We start from the raw sequence: 14895 nt of genomic DNA on the forward strand, positions 1-14895 counted from the left end.
TTAAGGTTTCCTGCAGGATGTTAGGACCATGTTCTAACATCTGGAGAACAAGATTTGAAGGCCAAGACATCTCCGCGACATGGCTGTACTTCATTATAATGCTGTTCTGTGACACATTTTACCTTGATCAAAAAAATGTGCAATGCAATTTTAATATTGCACTAGGCTATATTGCAATTTCCATTACATTTTGTTTCATTTTCCAAAAATACGGCGCTCTTAACCTGTTTTGCTGTTTCTGTGTAGATTTTGTAATGCATTTGGCAATGACAGAAAATGCTGTTGGACTTAAAACAATAGGTATGGTTTGGCAGGAGCATATTTAGATTTTTTAGGTGTATGACTGGCTGCTGGGCAGGATTTGGCACAAAGACCTGGCAACCCTATTTGTAGGAATCGGCAGGGTGGCTAACATGGCCAAAGACTTTTAACAGAACAAGAAACAAAAGTACGTTCGCCCGAACAGGGACTTGAACCCTGGACCCTCAGATTAAAAGTCTGATGCTCTACCGACTGAGCTATCCGGGCTCATGAGAGTATCAGAAACCACTGAAACCTTATAAAGATGATGTATGTATTGTTGAAGTCATGTTTGTGTGATTGCATGTAGCCCTACACGACGCCTACCACCAGCTAATATACGTCACATACAGCTATCATGTAATACAATAAAATGCCTGCGCCAACGGCAGAGTTCGACACCGGAAAGGCCTGTTGCACATTTAAGCATCTTTCAGTGGTGTTTTACTTAACGACATTTTGTCGATAACGATAAAACATTTAATTAAACAATGTTCCTAAATACTTGAATCCTGAATAAGCAACCACGTCTAAATTTTAACCGCATTGGCCTGTTGTTGCTGCTTTGTACACAAGCGAAGCAGGAAGTGAGCGGAAGGGCAGCATCTCGAATTGCCTCCCCTGCGCTAGCTACGGCAACCGGTTAGCTATATTCATGTGCTTCGTGCATGTTTATACCCCTGCACTGACCTTCCTGGTGAGTTGCAAAGACGTAGAAAATGTAACATGCTTTTTAAACAACTTAGACTTTGCTGGGTAGCTAAGTGGGCTAAAAAATGTCACTGTTAATTTTTATTTCGAAACGCGCGTGCTGCGGCGTGTCGATGAAAATCATTCGGCATTCATTTAGCCTGTTAGCAAACAAAGAAAACTTAGCAACGAACTTAGAAAACTTCCACAGAAACCACTTCACATGTGTAACGCGTCTGTTTAGCTCTCAACCACACAACCCCAAGGTAAGTGATTATTATTTCAAATTTAGTCGGATTATTTAGTAGACAGTTCAGTTAACTGTGTCTCTTCTAATAGGTGCCAAAGGTTGCAACATGGGAACCAGTACCAGAGGACCAACTTCCCCCGGTAATATCCTCATGTAGTGGTGATGTAAACTCAATTCAGTACCTGCATTATAATATGCTAAGTAAAGCTAGGTGGCCCAATGCTTTTAAGTGACGTTTGTACTGGAGATATTCAGTTGAAAGCCCATCTTAAGGATACTTTCGCTGTCCCACATTGAATCAGGTGACTTACACTGAAAGAAGTGTTTGAATAAGGAAAATAAAGTAACTTTTTTTGTTTTGATGGACTCAAAAAGAAAATCATATTGGCAGAGATGATCAAAGGTCGAATATTATCGGGCATGAGTCATGACAGAGCAATTGCTGTAATGACTTTATTAAATGGTTACGTACAGGACAATTCTTGAAGTGATTTTCGAAAGGACATTGTCACGTGTACATCTCTGAACATATGATTGATTTTACAGCCTTCCCAAATCCCCGCTGACCTGGTGGATAAACTGGAGCGTCTGGCCTTGGTTGATTTCCGCACCAAACAGGGACTGGCCTGCTTGGAGAAGGCTATACGGTTTGCAGATCAGCTCCATGTGGTTGACACGTCTGGGGTTGAACCAATGGATTCAGTTCTGGAGGACAGGTGTGTGGTACAGGCTGTTATCCTTTCATCACTGTTATAAATGTCATTACACACGAGCAACAACTGTAGCTCATTTAAAACTCTAGTGAAGTCTATTTTATGAATGCAAAATGTTTTCTTCATGCACATTCAGGGCGCTGAACCTGAGGGTGGATGCAGTGACTGATGGAGACTGTGCTGAAGAACTGCTCCAGCTTTCCAAAAACACAGTCGAAGAATATTTTGTGGCTCCACCAGGTAAATAAAACGCTGATTATTTGTATTGCTAAAAATGGGTTTCATTGCTTGTTGCACAGTTTCTAGATGATAAGCGAATGAAGTTAGAAATGATTTTTGATCATTATTTTGTTATCACAGGAAATATTCCTCTACCAACGAGAGAGGAGAGAGCTGCCATGCTGAAGCACTCAGAGTTCTGATGTTTATTAATTTAACTGTTTTATTTATTATATTTCATTCTGGGTGTAAAACTCTGTTGCTATACATTTCGGGTTTTTTTTCTCATTTTCATTGAATATGTTTTTTTTCTTGTTTTAGTTTCAGTATCATTTCATTCACATTGTGAGTGAGCAGTGTGTTTGTAAACCTGTCATGAGGAAGTTCAATAAAACTGCACATTGTAGGTACATAGTTGTTATTTGTAATTGACATTATGATCTTTCAGTGTCCCGTATCATTCTTTATTGCTGCAATAAAAAAAAAGACTTGATCTTTATGCCTCTTTCTGTTTTCTTTCCTTAGAAAGTTATTTTTCAAAGAGTATGTCTTAAAATAAACTATGACATGTTTGTCAGTCTCATTTCATCTGATATAATTTAATAGTTGTATTTAACAGAACGTCAAAGTCCTGATTTGACATTACACAGGCCTAATTATCCAAAATTCAATCATACTAAGCTGTTTCACCTGGTAAATTACTGATTTGGTAAATGCGTTTCACCATTATACCTGCGTTATAAACACATTGACGTGCCTTATATTGCATGAGAACGATAAAGTAGCAGCGTCATGTTTTGGAGAATGGAAACCGAAAGTTATGCAGAAAGGAGAGAGAAAACGAATGTTAAGTAAAGTGGGCGTGTTTATCAGACTATATAAACTGTGGTGAGCTCAAATTTGCGGCACAGCTGCTGCGGAGCATCGTCTGTTCACCTGTTATCGTCTCGAGACTTTTCGCGAAGTTTCCCTGAGGAGTTTTATACAGCGACAACAAGGTAAGAAGCTCTCTCTATCGACGCATACATAAAAAAGCTTAACTGTTATTTTATATCTGTAGGCATTTGTTAATTCTAATTATTCTGTTTAATTTTCTTTTAGGCCACTTTCATCATGCAGATAACCATTGTTATGCTGGGCGAGTCCCACACTCTGACGGTGAACCCGCAGGACACGGTGGGCTCTCTGAAGAGACAGATCCAGGAGAGACTCGGGGTTTCCTCTCACACGCAGAAGCTGGTCTTTGAGAACGGACACAGGACTGTTCTCAGCGACGACTTAAAGCCTCTGAGTTTTTACTCCCTGCAGAACGGCTGCCGGGTGTCTCTTCTGGTCACAGCGACGTTCCAGGTGTTCCTCAGAAACGAGAAGGGGAAATTGAACACCTATGACATCACACCAGATGAGACTGTGAACGACTTCAAGCTCAAGGTCCAGGAGAGAGAGGGGGTCGCTGTGAGCCAGCAGAGGCTCGTTTTCGGGGGCAGGGACATGACGAGGGAGAAGCTTTCAGACTACCACGTCAAAGAGCACAGCACCATTGAAATGGTGATGCGTCTGAGAGGAGGCTGAGGACACTGCTGCTAATCATACAACTGAAAGTTAAATACAGTTGATCTTTTTATTTAATATAATTGAAGTACATACATCCGTATGGATATTTGTTATTAGACACTTTAAATAAGAAAAATGCATTCCTGGATTTATGGGTCCTGTCTTTGTTGAACTTGTTTTGCATTAATGTTTTTTGAGATTACAAATATGTTATAGATACAACAAATCATGTCATGATTTTAATGTGACAAATACATGTTACACTTCTGTAAATACGATCAAAAAATAAATGGATTTTGTGAATTTGCCTGTTTTTTTGTATTTCCTGTACTGCACTATGACTTCAGCTCAGCCCCTGTACAGCCAGCAACAAGACACAGAAAGGCACTCTTTACCACTGCAGATTCAAAATAACATTTAAAAAAATATTTTATTATGTTCTGTTATTACAAACACAGTCATGTATCCAAAATACTACAGCAGCATGTTAGAAAGGCTTCACCTCTTAGTAGACGTTTTGTAGGCAGACAATCAGAAGAGCGACTGTAAGTGTGAATTATGGTCCAGATTAGGAACAGGTCTACAGTAGTGCAGTAAACAGTCACATCATGTTAAAGCCACAGTGAAGAAGCAGATTTTCTGAGTCAGGAAGCTTCATTTCCTCACAGATGCCAGGTAGGCGTACCAAAATAAGGCGACCATGTTGGCAAACAGCACTCTGAACTGAATGCAGAAACAGACAACATAACAAGCGGTGTCAAGATGTGACTCATCATCTGTTCAATGATGTGATGCCAGTGAAATGCATACCTGAACAGGCACAAAGTTGATATTGATGAACTGGAAGGGAGTCCATACTTTCCAGTTCATCTTTAAAGCAGTCCAGTAACTTCCTCTCATCTTCTTTTCAAAGTCTCCCCATCCTTTAGCCTGAAAATAGACTTGCAATGATTATATGTGTACACTTATTTTTGTCTATTTAAAAAGCTTTATTGTGTGCTTAATGTTGCATATAATAAATGAATACAGAGGACTAAATACTAATATAAGGTATGAAACACAGCATGAGAAGTAATAAGTTATATTTAAAGCGGCAGCCCACCAATTCTGCAGATCAATAACTAGTCATGTGGAGTCCTACCAAACCTGTAACATTATAACAGATTTAAAGAGCAAAAGCAGAGTTACAACCTGGGAGCATGGAGTGTGATGTACCACAAGATGTCATCAAGTTGCACTATGGGAAGTGTAGGATCATGCATGTTTCACACTTCACCTCTACTAGGGGCTAAAATTCAGGAAATCCCCAATGTGCTTCCTCCAAAGTGGGATGGATTAATCCTTTTTAAAGCGACAAGCACGCCCCCCGAGGAAATCTCTGCAGGGAACACTTCACTCATTCTTGTTTTATAAATCTGCCTCTTGCACGTCCCCCAACTTAACGCCAGTGCCATACCGTACCTATCCCTCTAATGAGATGAGCAGGAGGGACAGGCTGTGAGACGACCCACCTGCAGGATGTTGATAACAAAGTAGAAAAGGAGCAGAAAGTCGGGTCCTTGTTGAACTGAAGCAGATGAATTAGTGACTCAAAGAAGGGATTTCTCAAGACAAAGACTCACTTTATTATTTTAGTGTTATTGTTTTTAAAAGACACAAAGAGAAAAGGACTCAATGAGGACAACAAAACAAAAGAGCAGAATGCAAATCGACAGACATGATTGAAGGTCAAAGATGATTGGGCATGAGTTACGACAGAGCAATGGATGTCATGACTTTATTAAATAGTTACGTCCAGGGAAAATGTTGAAGTGATGGTTGAAAGGACATTGTCACGTGTACATCTGAACATATGATTGATTTTACAGCCTTCCCAAATCCCTGCTGACCTGGTGGATAAACTGGAGCGTCTGGCCTTGGCTGATTTCCGCACCAAACAGGGACTGGCCTGCTTGGAGAAGGCTATACGGTTTGCAGATCAGCTCCATGTGGTTGACACGTCTGGGGTTGAACCAATGGATTCAGTTCTGGAGGACAGGTGTGTGGTACAGGCTCTTATCCTTTCATCGCTGTAATAAATGCCATTACACACGAGCAACAACTGTAGCTCATGTAAAACGCTCGTGAAGTCTATTTTATGAATGCAAAATGTTTTCTTCATGCACATTCAGGGCGCTGAACCTGAGGGTGGATGCAGTGACTGATGGAGACTGTGCTGTAGAACTGCTCCAGCTTTCCAAAAACACAGTCGAAGAATATTTTGTGGCTCCACCAGGTAAATAAAACGCTGATTATTTGTATTTCTAACAATAAGTGTTATTTGTGATCGTGACGTTACTTGAATAGTATTGATTTGTTTTGTTACCACAGGAAATATTCCTCTGCCAACGAGGGCAGCCATGCTGAAGCACTCAGAGTTCTGATGTTTAGTAATTTATCTGTTATATTAATTCATTATATTTCATTCTGCACCAAAAATAAAACTCTGTTGTCATACATTCAGTTATTTCAGTTTCATTAAATATCTTTGGTTTATTCTTGTTTTAGTTTCAGTATCATTTCATTCAAATTGTGAGTGAGCAGTGTGTTTGTCAACCTGTCAGGAGGAAGTTCAATAAAACTGCACCTTGCAGGTACAGTTGTTATTTGTAATTGACATTATGATCTTTAAGTGTCCAGTATCATTCTTTATAACTGTAATAGAAAAACATACTTAACTTTTTGGCCTTTTTCTGTTTTGTTTCCTTAGTTATTTTTTCAAAGAGTGTGTGTCTAAAAATAAACGATGACGTGTTTATCAGTCTCATTTCATCTGATAAAAGGAAATAACTTTCTTTAACAGAACTTGACAGTCCTGATTTGACCTTACACAGGCTGATCATCTAAAACTCCCTGTTAATCCTCTATTACGGTCATTAAATCATACTAAGCTATTTCTCTTTTTCACCTGTTGATGACTCAGGATGATACCTGGGTTGTAAATACATTGACGTGCCTTTTATTGCATGAGAATGATACAGTACCATAGTCATGTTTTGGAGAATGGAAACCGAAAGTTATGCAGAAAGGAGACAGAAAACTAATGTTAAGTAAAGTGGGCGTGTTTATCAGACTGTATATAAACTGTGGTGAGCTCAAACCTCCGGCACAGCTGCTGCGGAGCATCGTCTGTTTTCCTGTCATTGTCTCGAGACTTTTCTCGAAGTTTCCCTGAGGAGTTTTATACAGCGATAACAAGGTAAGAAGCTCTCTCTATCGACGCATACATAAACTAAAATTCTAACTGTTATTTTATATCTGTAGGCATTTGTCAATTCTAATTATTCTGTTTAATTTTCTTTTAGGCCACTTTCATCATGCAGATAACCATTGTAATGCTGGGCGAGTCCCACACTCTGACGGTGAACCCGCAGGACACGGTGGGCTCTCTGAAGAGACAGATCCAGGAGAGACTCGGGGTTTCCTCTCACACGCAGAAGCTGGTCTTTGATAACGGACACAGGACTGTTCTCAGCGACGACTCAAAGCCTCTGAGTTTTTACTCCCTGCAGAACGGCTGCCGGGTGACTCTTCTGGTCACAGCGACGTTCCAGGTGTTCCTCAAAAACGAGAAGGGGAAAGTGAACACCTATGACATCACACCAGATGAGACTGTGAACGACTTCAAGCTCAAGGTCCAGGAGAGAGAGGGGGTCGCTGTGAGCCAGCAGAGGCTCGTTTTCGGGGGCAGTGACATGAAGAGCGGGAAGCTTTCAGACTACCACGTCAAAGAGCACAGCACCATCGAAATGGTGATGCGTCTGAGAGGAGGCTGAGGACACTGCTGCTCATCATACAACTGAATGTTAAATACAGTTGATCTTTTTATGTAATATAATTTAAGTACATACATCCGTATGGATATTTGTTATTAGACACTTTAATTAAGAAAAATGCATTCCTGGATTTATGGGTCCTGTCTTTGTTGAACTTGTTTTGCATTAATGTTTTTTGAGATTACAAATATGTTATAGATACAACAAATCATGTTATGATTTTAATGTGACAAATACATGTTACACTTCTGTAAAAACGTTCAAAAAATAAATTGAATTTCTGAATTTGCCTGTTTTTTTGTATTTCCTGTACTGCACTATGACTTCAGCTCAGCCCCTGTACAGCCACTAACAAGACACAGAAAGGCACTCTTTACCACTGCAGATTCAAAATAACATTATTGTGACAAATAAAATAGACTGTCTCAGTCATATATTTCCAAATTCACAATATTTTACAAGATCTGCCCAATGCTCTGTAAAAATATACTTTGTTATAAACTATTTTATTATGTTCTGTTATTACAAACACAGTCATGTATCCAAAATACTAAAGCAGCATGTTAGAAAGGCTTCACCTCTTAGTAGACGTTTTGTAGGCAGACAATCAGAAGAGCGGCTGTTAGTGTGAATTATGGTCCAGATTAGGAACAGGTCTACAGTAGTGCAGTAAACAGTCACATCATGTTAAAGCCACAGTAAAGAAGCAGATTTTCTGAGTCAGGAAGCTTCATTTCCTCACAGATGCCAGGTAGGCGTACCAAAATAAGGCGACCATGTTGGCAAACAGCACTCTGAACTGCAAGCAGAAACAGACAACATAACAAGCGGTGTCAAGATGTGACTCATCATCTGTTCAATGACGTGATGCCAGTGAAATGCATACCTGAACAGGCACAAAGTTGATATTGATGAACTGGAAGGGAGTCCATACTTTCCAGTTCATCTTTAAAGCAGTCCAGTAACTTCCTCTCATCTTCTTTTCAAAGTCTCCCCATCCTTTAGCCTGAAAATAGACTTGCAATGATTATATGTGTACACTTATTTTTGTCTATTTAAAAAGCTTTATTATGTGCGTAATGTTGCATATAATAAATGAATACAGAGGACTAAATACTAATATAAGGTATGAAACACAGCATGAGAAGTAGTAAGTTATATTTAAAGCGGCAGCCCACCAATTCTGCAGATCAATAACTAGTCATGTGGAGTCCTACCAAACCTGTAACATTATAACAGATTTAAAGAGCAAAAGCAGAGTTACAACCTGGGAGCATGGAGTGTGATGTACCACAAGACGTCATCAAGTTGCACTATGGGAAGTGTAGGATCATGCATGTTTCACACTTCACCTCTACTAGGGGCTAAAAATCAGGAAATCTCCAATGTGCTTCCTCCAAAGTGGGATGGATTAATCATTTTTAAAGAGGGAAGCACGCCCCCCGAGGAAATCTCTGCAGGGAACACTTCACTCATTCTTGTTTTATAAATCTGCCTCTTGCACGTCCCCCAACTTAACGCCAGTGCCATACTGTACCTATCCCTCTAATGAGATGAGCAGGAGGGACAGGCTGTGAGACGACCCACCTGCAGGATGTTGATAACAAAGTAGAAAAGGAGCAGAAAGCCGGGTCCTTGTTGAACTGAAGCAGATGAATTAGTGACTCAAAGAAGGGATTTCTCAAGACAAAGACTCACTTTATTATTTTAGTGTTATTGTTTTTAAAGGACACAAAGAGAAAAGGACTCAATGAGGATAACAAAACAAAAGAGCAGAATGCAAATCGATAGAGATGATCAAAGGTCAAAGATGATTGGGCATGAGTCATGACAGAGCAACGGATGTCATGACTTTATTAAATAGTTACGTCCAGGGAAAATGTTGAAGTGATGGTTGAAAGGACATTGTCACGTGTACATCTGAACATATGATTGATTTTACAGCCTTCCCAAATCCCTGCTGACCTGGTGGATAAACTGGAGCGTCTGGCCTTGGTTGATTTCCGCACCAAACAGGGACTGGCCTGCTTGGAGAAGGCTATACGGTTTGCAGATCAGCTCCATGTGGTTGACACGTCTGGGGTTGAACCAATGGACTCAGTTCTGGAGGACAGGTGTGTGGAACAGGCTGTTTTCCATTCATCACTGTAATAAATGCCATTACACACAGGCAACAACTGTAGCTCATGTAAAACTCTCGTGAAGTCTATTTTATGAATGCAAAATGTTTTCTTCATGCACATTCAGGGCGCTGAACCTGAGGGTGGATGCAGTGACTGATGGAGACTGTGCTGAAGAACTGCTCCAGCTTTCCAAAAACACAGTCGAAGAATATTTTGTGGCTCCACCAGGTAAATAAAACGCTGATTATTTGTATTTCTAACAATAAGTGTTATTTGTGATCGTGACGTTACTTGAATAGTATTGATTTGTTTTGTTACCACAGGAAATATTCCTCTGCCAACGAGGGCAGCCATGCTGAAGCACTCAGAGTTCTGATGTTTAGTAATTTATCTGTTATATTAATTCATTATATTTCATTCTGCACCAAAAATAAAACTCTGTTGTCATACATTTAGTTTTTTCATTTTCATTAAATATCTTTGGTTTATTCTTGTTTTAGTTTCAGTATCATTTCATTCAAATTGTGAGTGAGCAGTGTGTTTGTCAACCTGTCAGGAGGAAGTTCAATAAAACTGCACCTTGTAGGTACAGTTGTTATTTGTAATTGACATTATGATCTTTAAGTGTCCCGTATCATTCTTTATAACTGTAATAGAAAAACATACTTAACTTTTCGGCCTTTTTCTGTTTTGTTTCCTTAGTTACTTTTTCAAAGAGTGTGTGTCTAAAAATAAACGATGACGTGTTTATCAGTCTCATTTCATCTGATAAAATGAAATAACTTTCTTTAACAGAACTTGACAGTCCTGATTTGACCTTACACAGGCTGATCATCTAAAACTCCCTGTTAATCCTCTAACATCTGTCATTAAATCATACTAAGCTATTTCTCTTCTCACCTGTTGATGACTCAGGATGATACCTGGGTTGTAAATACATTGACGTGCCTTTTATTGCATAAGAATGATACAGTATCATAGTCATGTTTTGGAGAATGGAAACCAAAAGTTATGCAGAAAGGAGACAGAAAACTAATGTTAAGTAAAGTGGGCGTGTTTATCAGACTGTATATAAACTGTGGTGAGCTCAAACCTCCAGCACAACTGCTGCGGAGCATCGTCTGTTCACCTGTCATTGTCTCGAGACTTTTGTCGAAGTTTCCCTGAGGAGTTTTATACAGCGATAACAAGGTAAGAAGCTCTCTCTATCGACGCATACATAAAAAAAAATTCTAACTGTTATTTTATATCTGTAGGCATTTGTTAATTCTAATGATTCTGTTTAATTTTCTTTTAGGCCACTTTCATCATGCAGATAACCATTGTAATGCTGGGCGAGTCCCACACTCTGACGGTGAACCCGCAGGACACGGTGGGCTCTCTGAAGAGACAGATCCAGGAGAGACTCGGGGTTTCCTCTGACACGCAGAAGCTGGTCTTTGATAACGGACACAGGACTGTTCTCAGCGACGACTCAAAGCCTCTGAGTTTTTACTCCCTGCAGAACGGCTGCCGGGTGTCTCTTCTGGTCACAGCGACGTTCCAGGTGTTCCTCAAAAACGAGAAGGGGAAAGTGAACACCTATGACATCACACCAGATGAGACTGTGTGCGACTTCAAGCTCAAGGTCCAGGAGAGAGAGGGGGTCGCTGTGAGCCAGCAGAGGCTCGTTTTCCAGAGCAGGGACATGACGAGCGGGAAGCTTTCAGACTACCACGTCAAAGAGCACAGCACCATTGAAATGGTGATGCGTCTGAGAGGAGGCTGAGGACACTGCTGCTAATCATACAACTGAATGTTAAATACAGTTGATCTTTTTATTTAATATAATTGAAGTACATACATCAGTATGGATATTTGTTATTAGACACTTTAATTAAGAAAAATGCATTCCTGGATTTATGGGTCCTGTCTTTGTTGAACTTGTTTTGCATTAATGTTTTTTGAGATTACAAATATGTTATAGATACAACAAATCATGTCATGATTTTAATGTCACAAATACATGTTACACTTCTGTAAATACGATCAAAAAATAAATGGATTTTGTGAATTTGCCTGTTTTTTTGTATTTCCTGTACTGCACTATTACTTCAGCTCAGCCCCTGTACAGCCAGCAACAAGAAACAGAAAGGCACTCTTTACCACTGCAGATTCAAAATAACATTATTGTGACAAATAAAATAGACTGTCTCAGTCATATATTTCCAAATTCACAATAATATTTTACAAGATCTGCCCAATGCTCTGTAAAAATATACTTTGTTATAAACTATTTTATTATGTTCTGTTATTACAAACACAGTCATGTATCCAAAATACTACAGCAGCATGTTAGAAAGGCTTCACCTCTTAGTAGACGTTTTGTAGGCAGACAATCAGAAGAGCGGCTGTTAGTGTGAATTCTGGTCCAGATTAGGAACAGGTATACAGTAGTGCAGTAAACAGTCACATCATGTTAAAGCCACAGTGAAGAAGCAGATTTTCTGAGTCAGGAAGCTTCATTTCCTCACAGATGCCAGGTAGGCGTACCAAAATAAGGCGACCATGTTGGCAAACAGCACTCTGAACTGAAAGCAGAAACAGACAACATAACAAGCGGTGTCAAGATGTGACTCATCATCTGTTCAATGACGTGCTGCCAGTGAAATGCATACCTGAACAGGCACAAAGTTGATATTGATGCCTTCAAATCTAAAATGAAAGACTTTGAGGCAGATTCCATAAGATGTCGATGTCTTTAAATTACCTGCTTGTACAACTTTCTTTTCTTCTTTAATTTGTCTGTTTGTGCGTCTGTCTGCAACTTTTTGTTTTTTGCTGCTGTCTTGGCCAGGTCTCCCTTGAAAATGAGATTCTTAATCTCAATGGGACTACCTGGTTAAATAAAGGTCAAATACACTAAAAAATAAAAAATTGATGAACTGGAAGGGAGTCCAGACTTTCCAGTTCATCTTTAAAGCAGTCCAGTAACTTCCTCTCATCTTCTTTTCAAAGTCTCCCCATCCTTTAGCCTGAAAATAGACTTGCAATGATTATATGTGTACACTTATTTTTGTCTATTTAAAAAGCTTTATTATGTGCGTAATGTTGCATATAATAAATGAATACAGAGGACTAAATACTAATATAAGGTATGAAACACAGCATGAGAAGTAGTAAGTTATATTTAAAGCGGCAGCCCACCAATTCTGCAGATCAATAACTAGTCATGTGGAGTCCTACCAAACCTGTAACATTATAACAGATTTAAAGAGCAAAAGCAGAGTTACAACCTGGGAGCATGGAGTGTGATGTACCACAAGACGTCATCAAGTTGCACTATGGGAAGTGTAGGATCATGCATGTTTCACACTTCACCTCTACTAGGGGCTAAAATTCAGGAAATCCCCAATGTGCTTCCCCCAAAGTGGGATGGATTAATCTTTTTTTTTTCACGCGAGAAGCACGCCCCCCGAGGAAATCTCTGCAGGGAACACTTCACTCATTCTTGTTTTATAAATCTGTCTCTTGCACGTCCCCCAACTTAACGCCAGTGCCATACTGTACCTATCCCTCTAATGAGATGAGCAGGAGGGACAGGCTGTGAGACGACCCACCTGCAGGATGTTGATAACAAAGTAGAAAAGGAGCAGAAAGCCGGGTCCTTGTTGAACTGAAGCAGATGAATTAGTGACTCAAAGAAGGGATTTCTCAAGACAAAGACTCACTTTATTATTTTAGTGTTATTGTTTTTAAAAGACACACAGAGAAAAGGACTCTAGAGGACAACAAAACAAAAGAGCAGAATGCAAATCGACAGACATGATCAAAGGTCAAAGATGATTGGGCATGAGTCATGACAGAGCAACGGATGTCATGACTTTATTAAATAGTTACGTCCAGGGAAAATGTTGAAGTGATGGTTGAAAGGACATTGTCACGTGTACATCTGAACATATGATTGATTTTACAGCCTTCCCAAATCCCTGCTGACCTGGTGGATAAACTGGAGCGTCTGGCCTTGGTTGATTTCCGCACCAAACAGGGACTGGCCTGCTTGGAGAAGGCTATACGGTTTGCAGATCAGCTCCATGTGGTTGACACGTCTGGGGTTGAACCAATGGATTCAGTTCTGGAGGACAGGTGTGTGGTACAGGCTGTTATCCTTTCATCACTGTAATAAATGCCATTACACACGAGCAACAACTGTAGCTCATGTAAAACTCTAGTGAAGTCTATTTTATGAATGCAAAATGTTTTCTTCATGCACATTCAGGGCGCTGAACCTGAGGGTGGATGCAGTGACTGATGGAGACTGTGCTGAAGAACTGCTCCAGCTTTCCAAAAACACAGTCGAAGAATATTTTGTGGCTCCACCAGGTAAATAAAACGCTGATTATTTGTATTTCTAACAATAAGTGTTATTTGTGATCGTGACGTTACTTGAATAGTATTGATTTATTTTGTTATCACAGGAAATATTCCTCTGCCAACGAGGGCAGCCATGCTGAAGCACTCAGAGTTCTGATGTTTAGTAATTTATCTGTTATATTAATTCATTATATTTCATTCTGCACCAAAAATAAAACTCTGTTGTCATACATTCAGTTATTTCAGTTTCATTAAATATCTTTGGTTTATTCTTGTTTTAGTTTCAGTATCATTTCATTCAAATTGTGAGTGAGCAGTGTGTTTGTCAACCTGTCATGAGGAAGTTCAATAAAACTGCACCTTGTAGGTACAGTTGTTATTTGTAATTGACATTATGATCTTTAAGTGTCCCGTATCATTCTTTATAACTATAATAGAAAAACATACTTAACTTTTTGGCCTTTTTCTGTTTTGTTTCCTTAGTTATTTTTTCAAAGAGTGTGTGTCTAAAAATAAACGATGACGTGTTTATCAGTCTCATTTCATCTGATAAAAGGAAATAGCTTTCTTTAACAGAACTTGACATTCCTGATTTGACCTTACACAGGCTGATCATCTAAAACTCCCTGTTAATCCTCTATTACAGTCATTAAAACATACTAAGCTATTTCTCTTTTTCACCTGTTGATGACTCAGGATGATACCTGGGTTGTAAATACATTGACGTGCCTTTTATTGCATGAGAATGATACAGTATCAGCGTCATGTTTTGGAGAATGGAAACCGAAAGTTATGCAGAAAGGAGAGAGAAAACTAATGTTAAGTAAAATGGGCGTGTTTATCGGACTGTATGTAAACTGTGGTGAGCTCAAACCTCC

The 14895-nt window shown here is 39.4% G+C and overlaps 7 protein-coding genes and 1 non-coding gene across 8 annotated transcripts; 7 read left to right on the forward strand and 1 right to left on the reverse strand.

Moving 5' to 3' along the window:
- Positions 1–455: 455 nt before the first annotated feature.
- trnak-uuu (transfer RNA lysine (anticodon UUU)) lies at positions 456–528 on the reverse strand. The gene has a single exon. It is a non-coding gene; the product is annotated as a tRNA-Lys (tRNA).
- Positions 529–947: 419 nt separating this feature from the next.
- On the forward strand, positions 948–2648 carry LOC138610680 (glutamyl-tRNA(Gln) amidotransferase subunit C, mitochondrial-like). Its single transcript, XM_069683480.1, has 5 exons — positions 948–1256; positions 1330–1380; positions 1787–1956; positions 2090–2193; positions 2314–2648. Exons 1-5 carry the CDS (start codon positions 1077–1079, stop codon positions 2373–2375), a joined length of 567 nt encoding a protein of 188 aa, XP_069539581.1. The 5' UTR covers positions 948–1076; the 3' UTR covers positions 2376–2648.
- Positions 2649–3091: 443 nt separating this feature from the next.
- On the forward strand, positions 3092–4004 carry LOC138610534 (polyubiquitin-like). Its single transcript, XM_069683300.1, has 2 exons — positions 3092–3170; positions 3274–4004. Exon 2 carries the CDS (start codon positions 3286–3288, stop codon positions 3742–3744), a length of 459 nt encoding a protein of 152 aa, XP_069539401.1. The 5' UTR covers positions 3092–3170; positions 3274–3285; the 3' UTR covers positions 3745–4004.
- An 849-nt stretch (positions 4005–4853) lies between these two features.
- On the forward strand, positions 4854–6149 carry LOC138609793 (glutamyl-tRNA(Gln) amidotransferase subunit C, mitochondrial-like). Its single transcript, XM_069682438.1, has 4 exons — positions 4854–4874; positions 5595–5764; positions 5898–6001; positions 6097–6149. Exons 1-4 carry the CDS (start codon positions 4854–4856, stop codon positions 6147–6149), a joined length of 348 nt encoding a protein of 115 aa, XP_069538539.1.
- A 735-nt stretch (positions 6150–6884) lies between these two features.
- LOC138610505 (polyubiquitin-like) lies at positions 6885–7744 on the forward strand. The gene is made up of 2 exons (XM_069683268.1): positions 6885–6964; positions 7071–7744. Exon 2 carries the CDS (start codon positions 7083–7085, stop codon positions 7539–7541), a length of 459 nt encoding a protein of 152 aa, XP_069539369.1. The 5' UTR covers positions 6885–6964; positions 7071–7082; the 3' UTR covers positions 7542–7744.
- Positions 7745–8744: 1000 nt separating this feature from the next.
- Positions 8745–10040, forward strand: LOC138609794 (glutamyl-tRNA(Gln) amidotransferase subunit C, mitochondrial-like). The gene is made up of 4 exons (XM_069682439.1): positions 8745–8765; positions 9486–9655; positions 9789–9892; positions 9988–10040. Exons 1-4 carry the CDS (start codon positions 8745–8747, stop codon positions 10038–10040), a joined length of 348 nt encoding a protein of 115 aa, XP_069538540.1.
- Positions 10041–10775: 735 nt separating this feature from the next.
- On the forward strand, positions 10776–11678 carry LOC138610485 (polyubiquitin-like). Its single transcript, XM_069683247.1, has 2 exons — positions 10776–10855; positions 10962–11678. The coding sequence occupies exon 2, from the start codon at positions 10974–10976 to the stop codon at positions 11430–11432; it is 459 nt and encodes a 152-aa protein (XP_069539348.1). The 5' UTR covers positions 10776–10855; positions 10962–10973; the 3' UTR covers positions 11433–11678.
- Positions 11679–12875: 1197 nt separating this feature from the next.
- LOC138609795 (glutamyl-tRNA(Gln) amidotransferase subunit C, mitochondrial-like) lies at positions 12876–14174 on the forward strand. The gene is made up of 4 exons (XM_069682440.1): positions 12876–12896; positions 13620–13789; positions 13923–14026; positions 14122–14174. The coding sequence occupies exons 1-4, from the start codon at positions 12876–12878 to the stop codon at positions 14172–14174; spliced, it is 348 nt and encodes a 115-aa protein (XP_069538541.1).
- The last annotated feature ends 721 nt before the right edge of the window (positions 14175–14895 follow it).

Source organism: Semicossyphus pulcher, unplaced genomic scaffold (genome assembly GCF_022749685.1).
Source record: "Semicossyphus pulcher isolate SPU_LCO1_2020_fin unplaced genomic scaffold, fSemPul1.0.p SCAF_6, whole genome shotgun sequence".
Classification (NCBI taxonomy): domain Eukaryota; kingdom Metazoa; phylum Chordata; class Actinopteri; order Labriformes; family Labridae; genus Semicossyphus; species Semicossyphus pulcher.

Coding starts and splice junctions, on each gene's coding strand:
- LOC138610505 (XM_069683268.1), top strand. CDS start 7,083: ATGCAGATAACCATTGTAATGCTGGGCGAGTCCCACACTCTGACGGTG.
- LOC138609795 (XM_069682440.1), top strand. CDS start 12,876: ATGTGGAGTCCTACCAAACCT. Junction 13,790..13,922: donor GATTCAGTTCTGGAGGACAG/GTGTGTGGTACA, acceptor ATGCACATTCAG/GGCGCTGAACCTGAGGGTGG. Junction 14,027..14,121: donor ATATTTTGTGGCTCCACCAG/GTAAATAAAACG, acceptor TTGTTATCACAG/GAAATATTCCTCTGCCAACG.
- LOC138610485 (XM_069683247.1), top strand. CDS start 10,974: ATGCAGATAACCATTGTAATGCTGGGCGAGTCCCACACTCTGACGGTG.
- LOC138609793 (XM_069682438.1), top strand. CDS start 4,854: ATGTGGAGTCCTACCAAACCT. Junction 5,765..5,897: donor GATTCAGTTCTGGAGGACAG/GTGTGTGGTACA, acceptor ATGCACATTCAG/GGCGCTGAACCTGAGGGTGG. Junction 6,002..6,096: donor ATATTTTGTGGCTCCACCAG/GTAAATAAAACG, acceptor TTGTTACCACAG/GAAATATTCCTCTGCCAACG.
- LOC138610534 (XM_069683300.1), top strand. CDS start 3,286: ATGCAGATAACCATTGTTATGCTGGGCGAGTCCCACACTCTGACGGTG.
- LOC138609794 (XM_069682439.1), top strand. CDS start 8,745: ATGTGGAGTCCTACCAAACCT. Junction 8,766..9,485: donor TGTGGAGTCCTACCAAACCT/GTAACATTATAA, acceptor TTGATTTTACAG/CCTTCCCAAATCCCTGCTGA. Junction 9,656..9,788: donor GACTCAGTTCTGGAGGACAG/GTGTGTGGAACA, acceptor ATGCACATTCAG/GGCGCTGAACCTGAGGGTGG.
- LOC138610680 (XM_069683480.1), top strand. CDS start 1,077: ATGTCACTGTTAATTTTTATTTCGAAACGCGCGTGCTGCGGCGTGTCG. Junction 1,381..1,786: donor CAGAGGACCAACTTCCCCCG/GTAATATCCTCA, acceptor TTGATTTTACAG/CCTTCCCAAATCCCCGCTGA. Junction 1,957..2,089: donor GATTCAGTTCTGGAGGACAG/GTGTGTGGTACA, acceptor ATGCACATTCAG/GGCGCTGAACCTGAGGGTGG.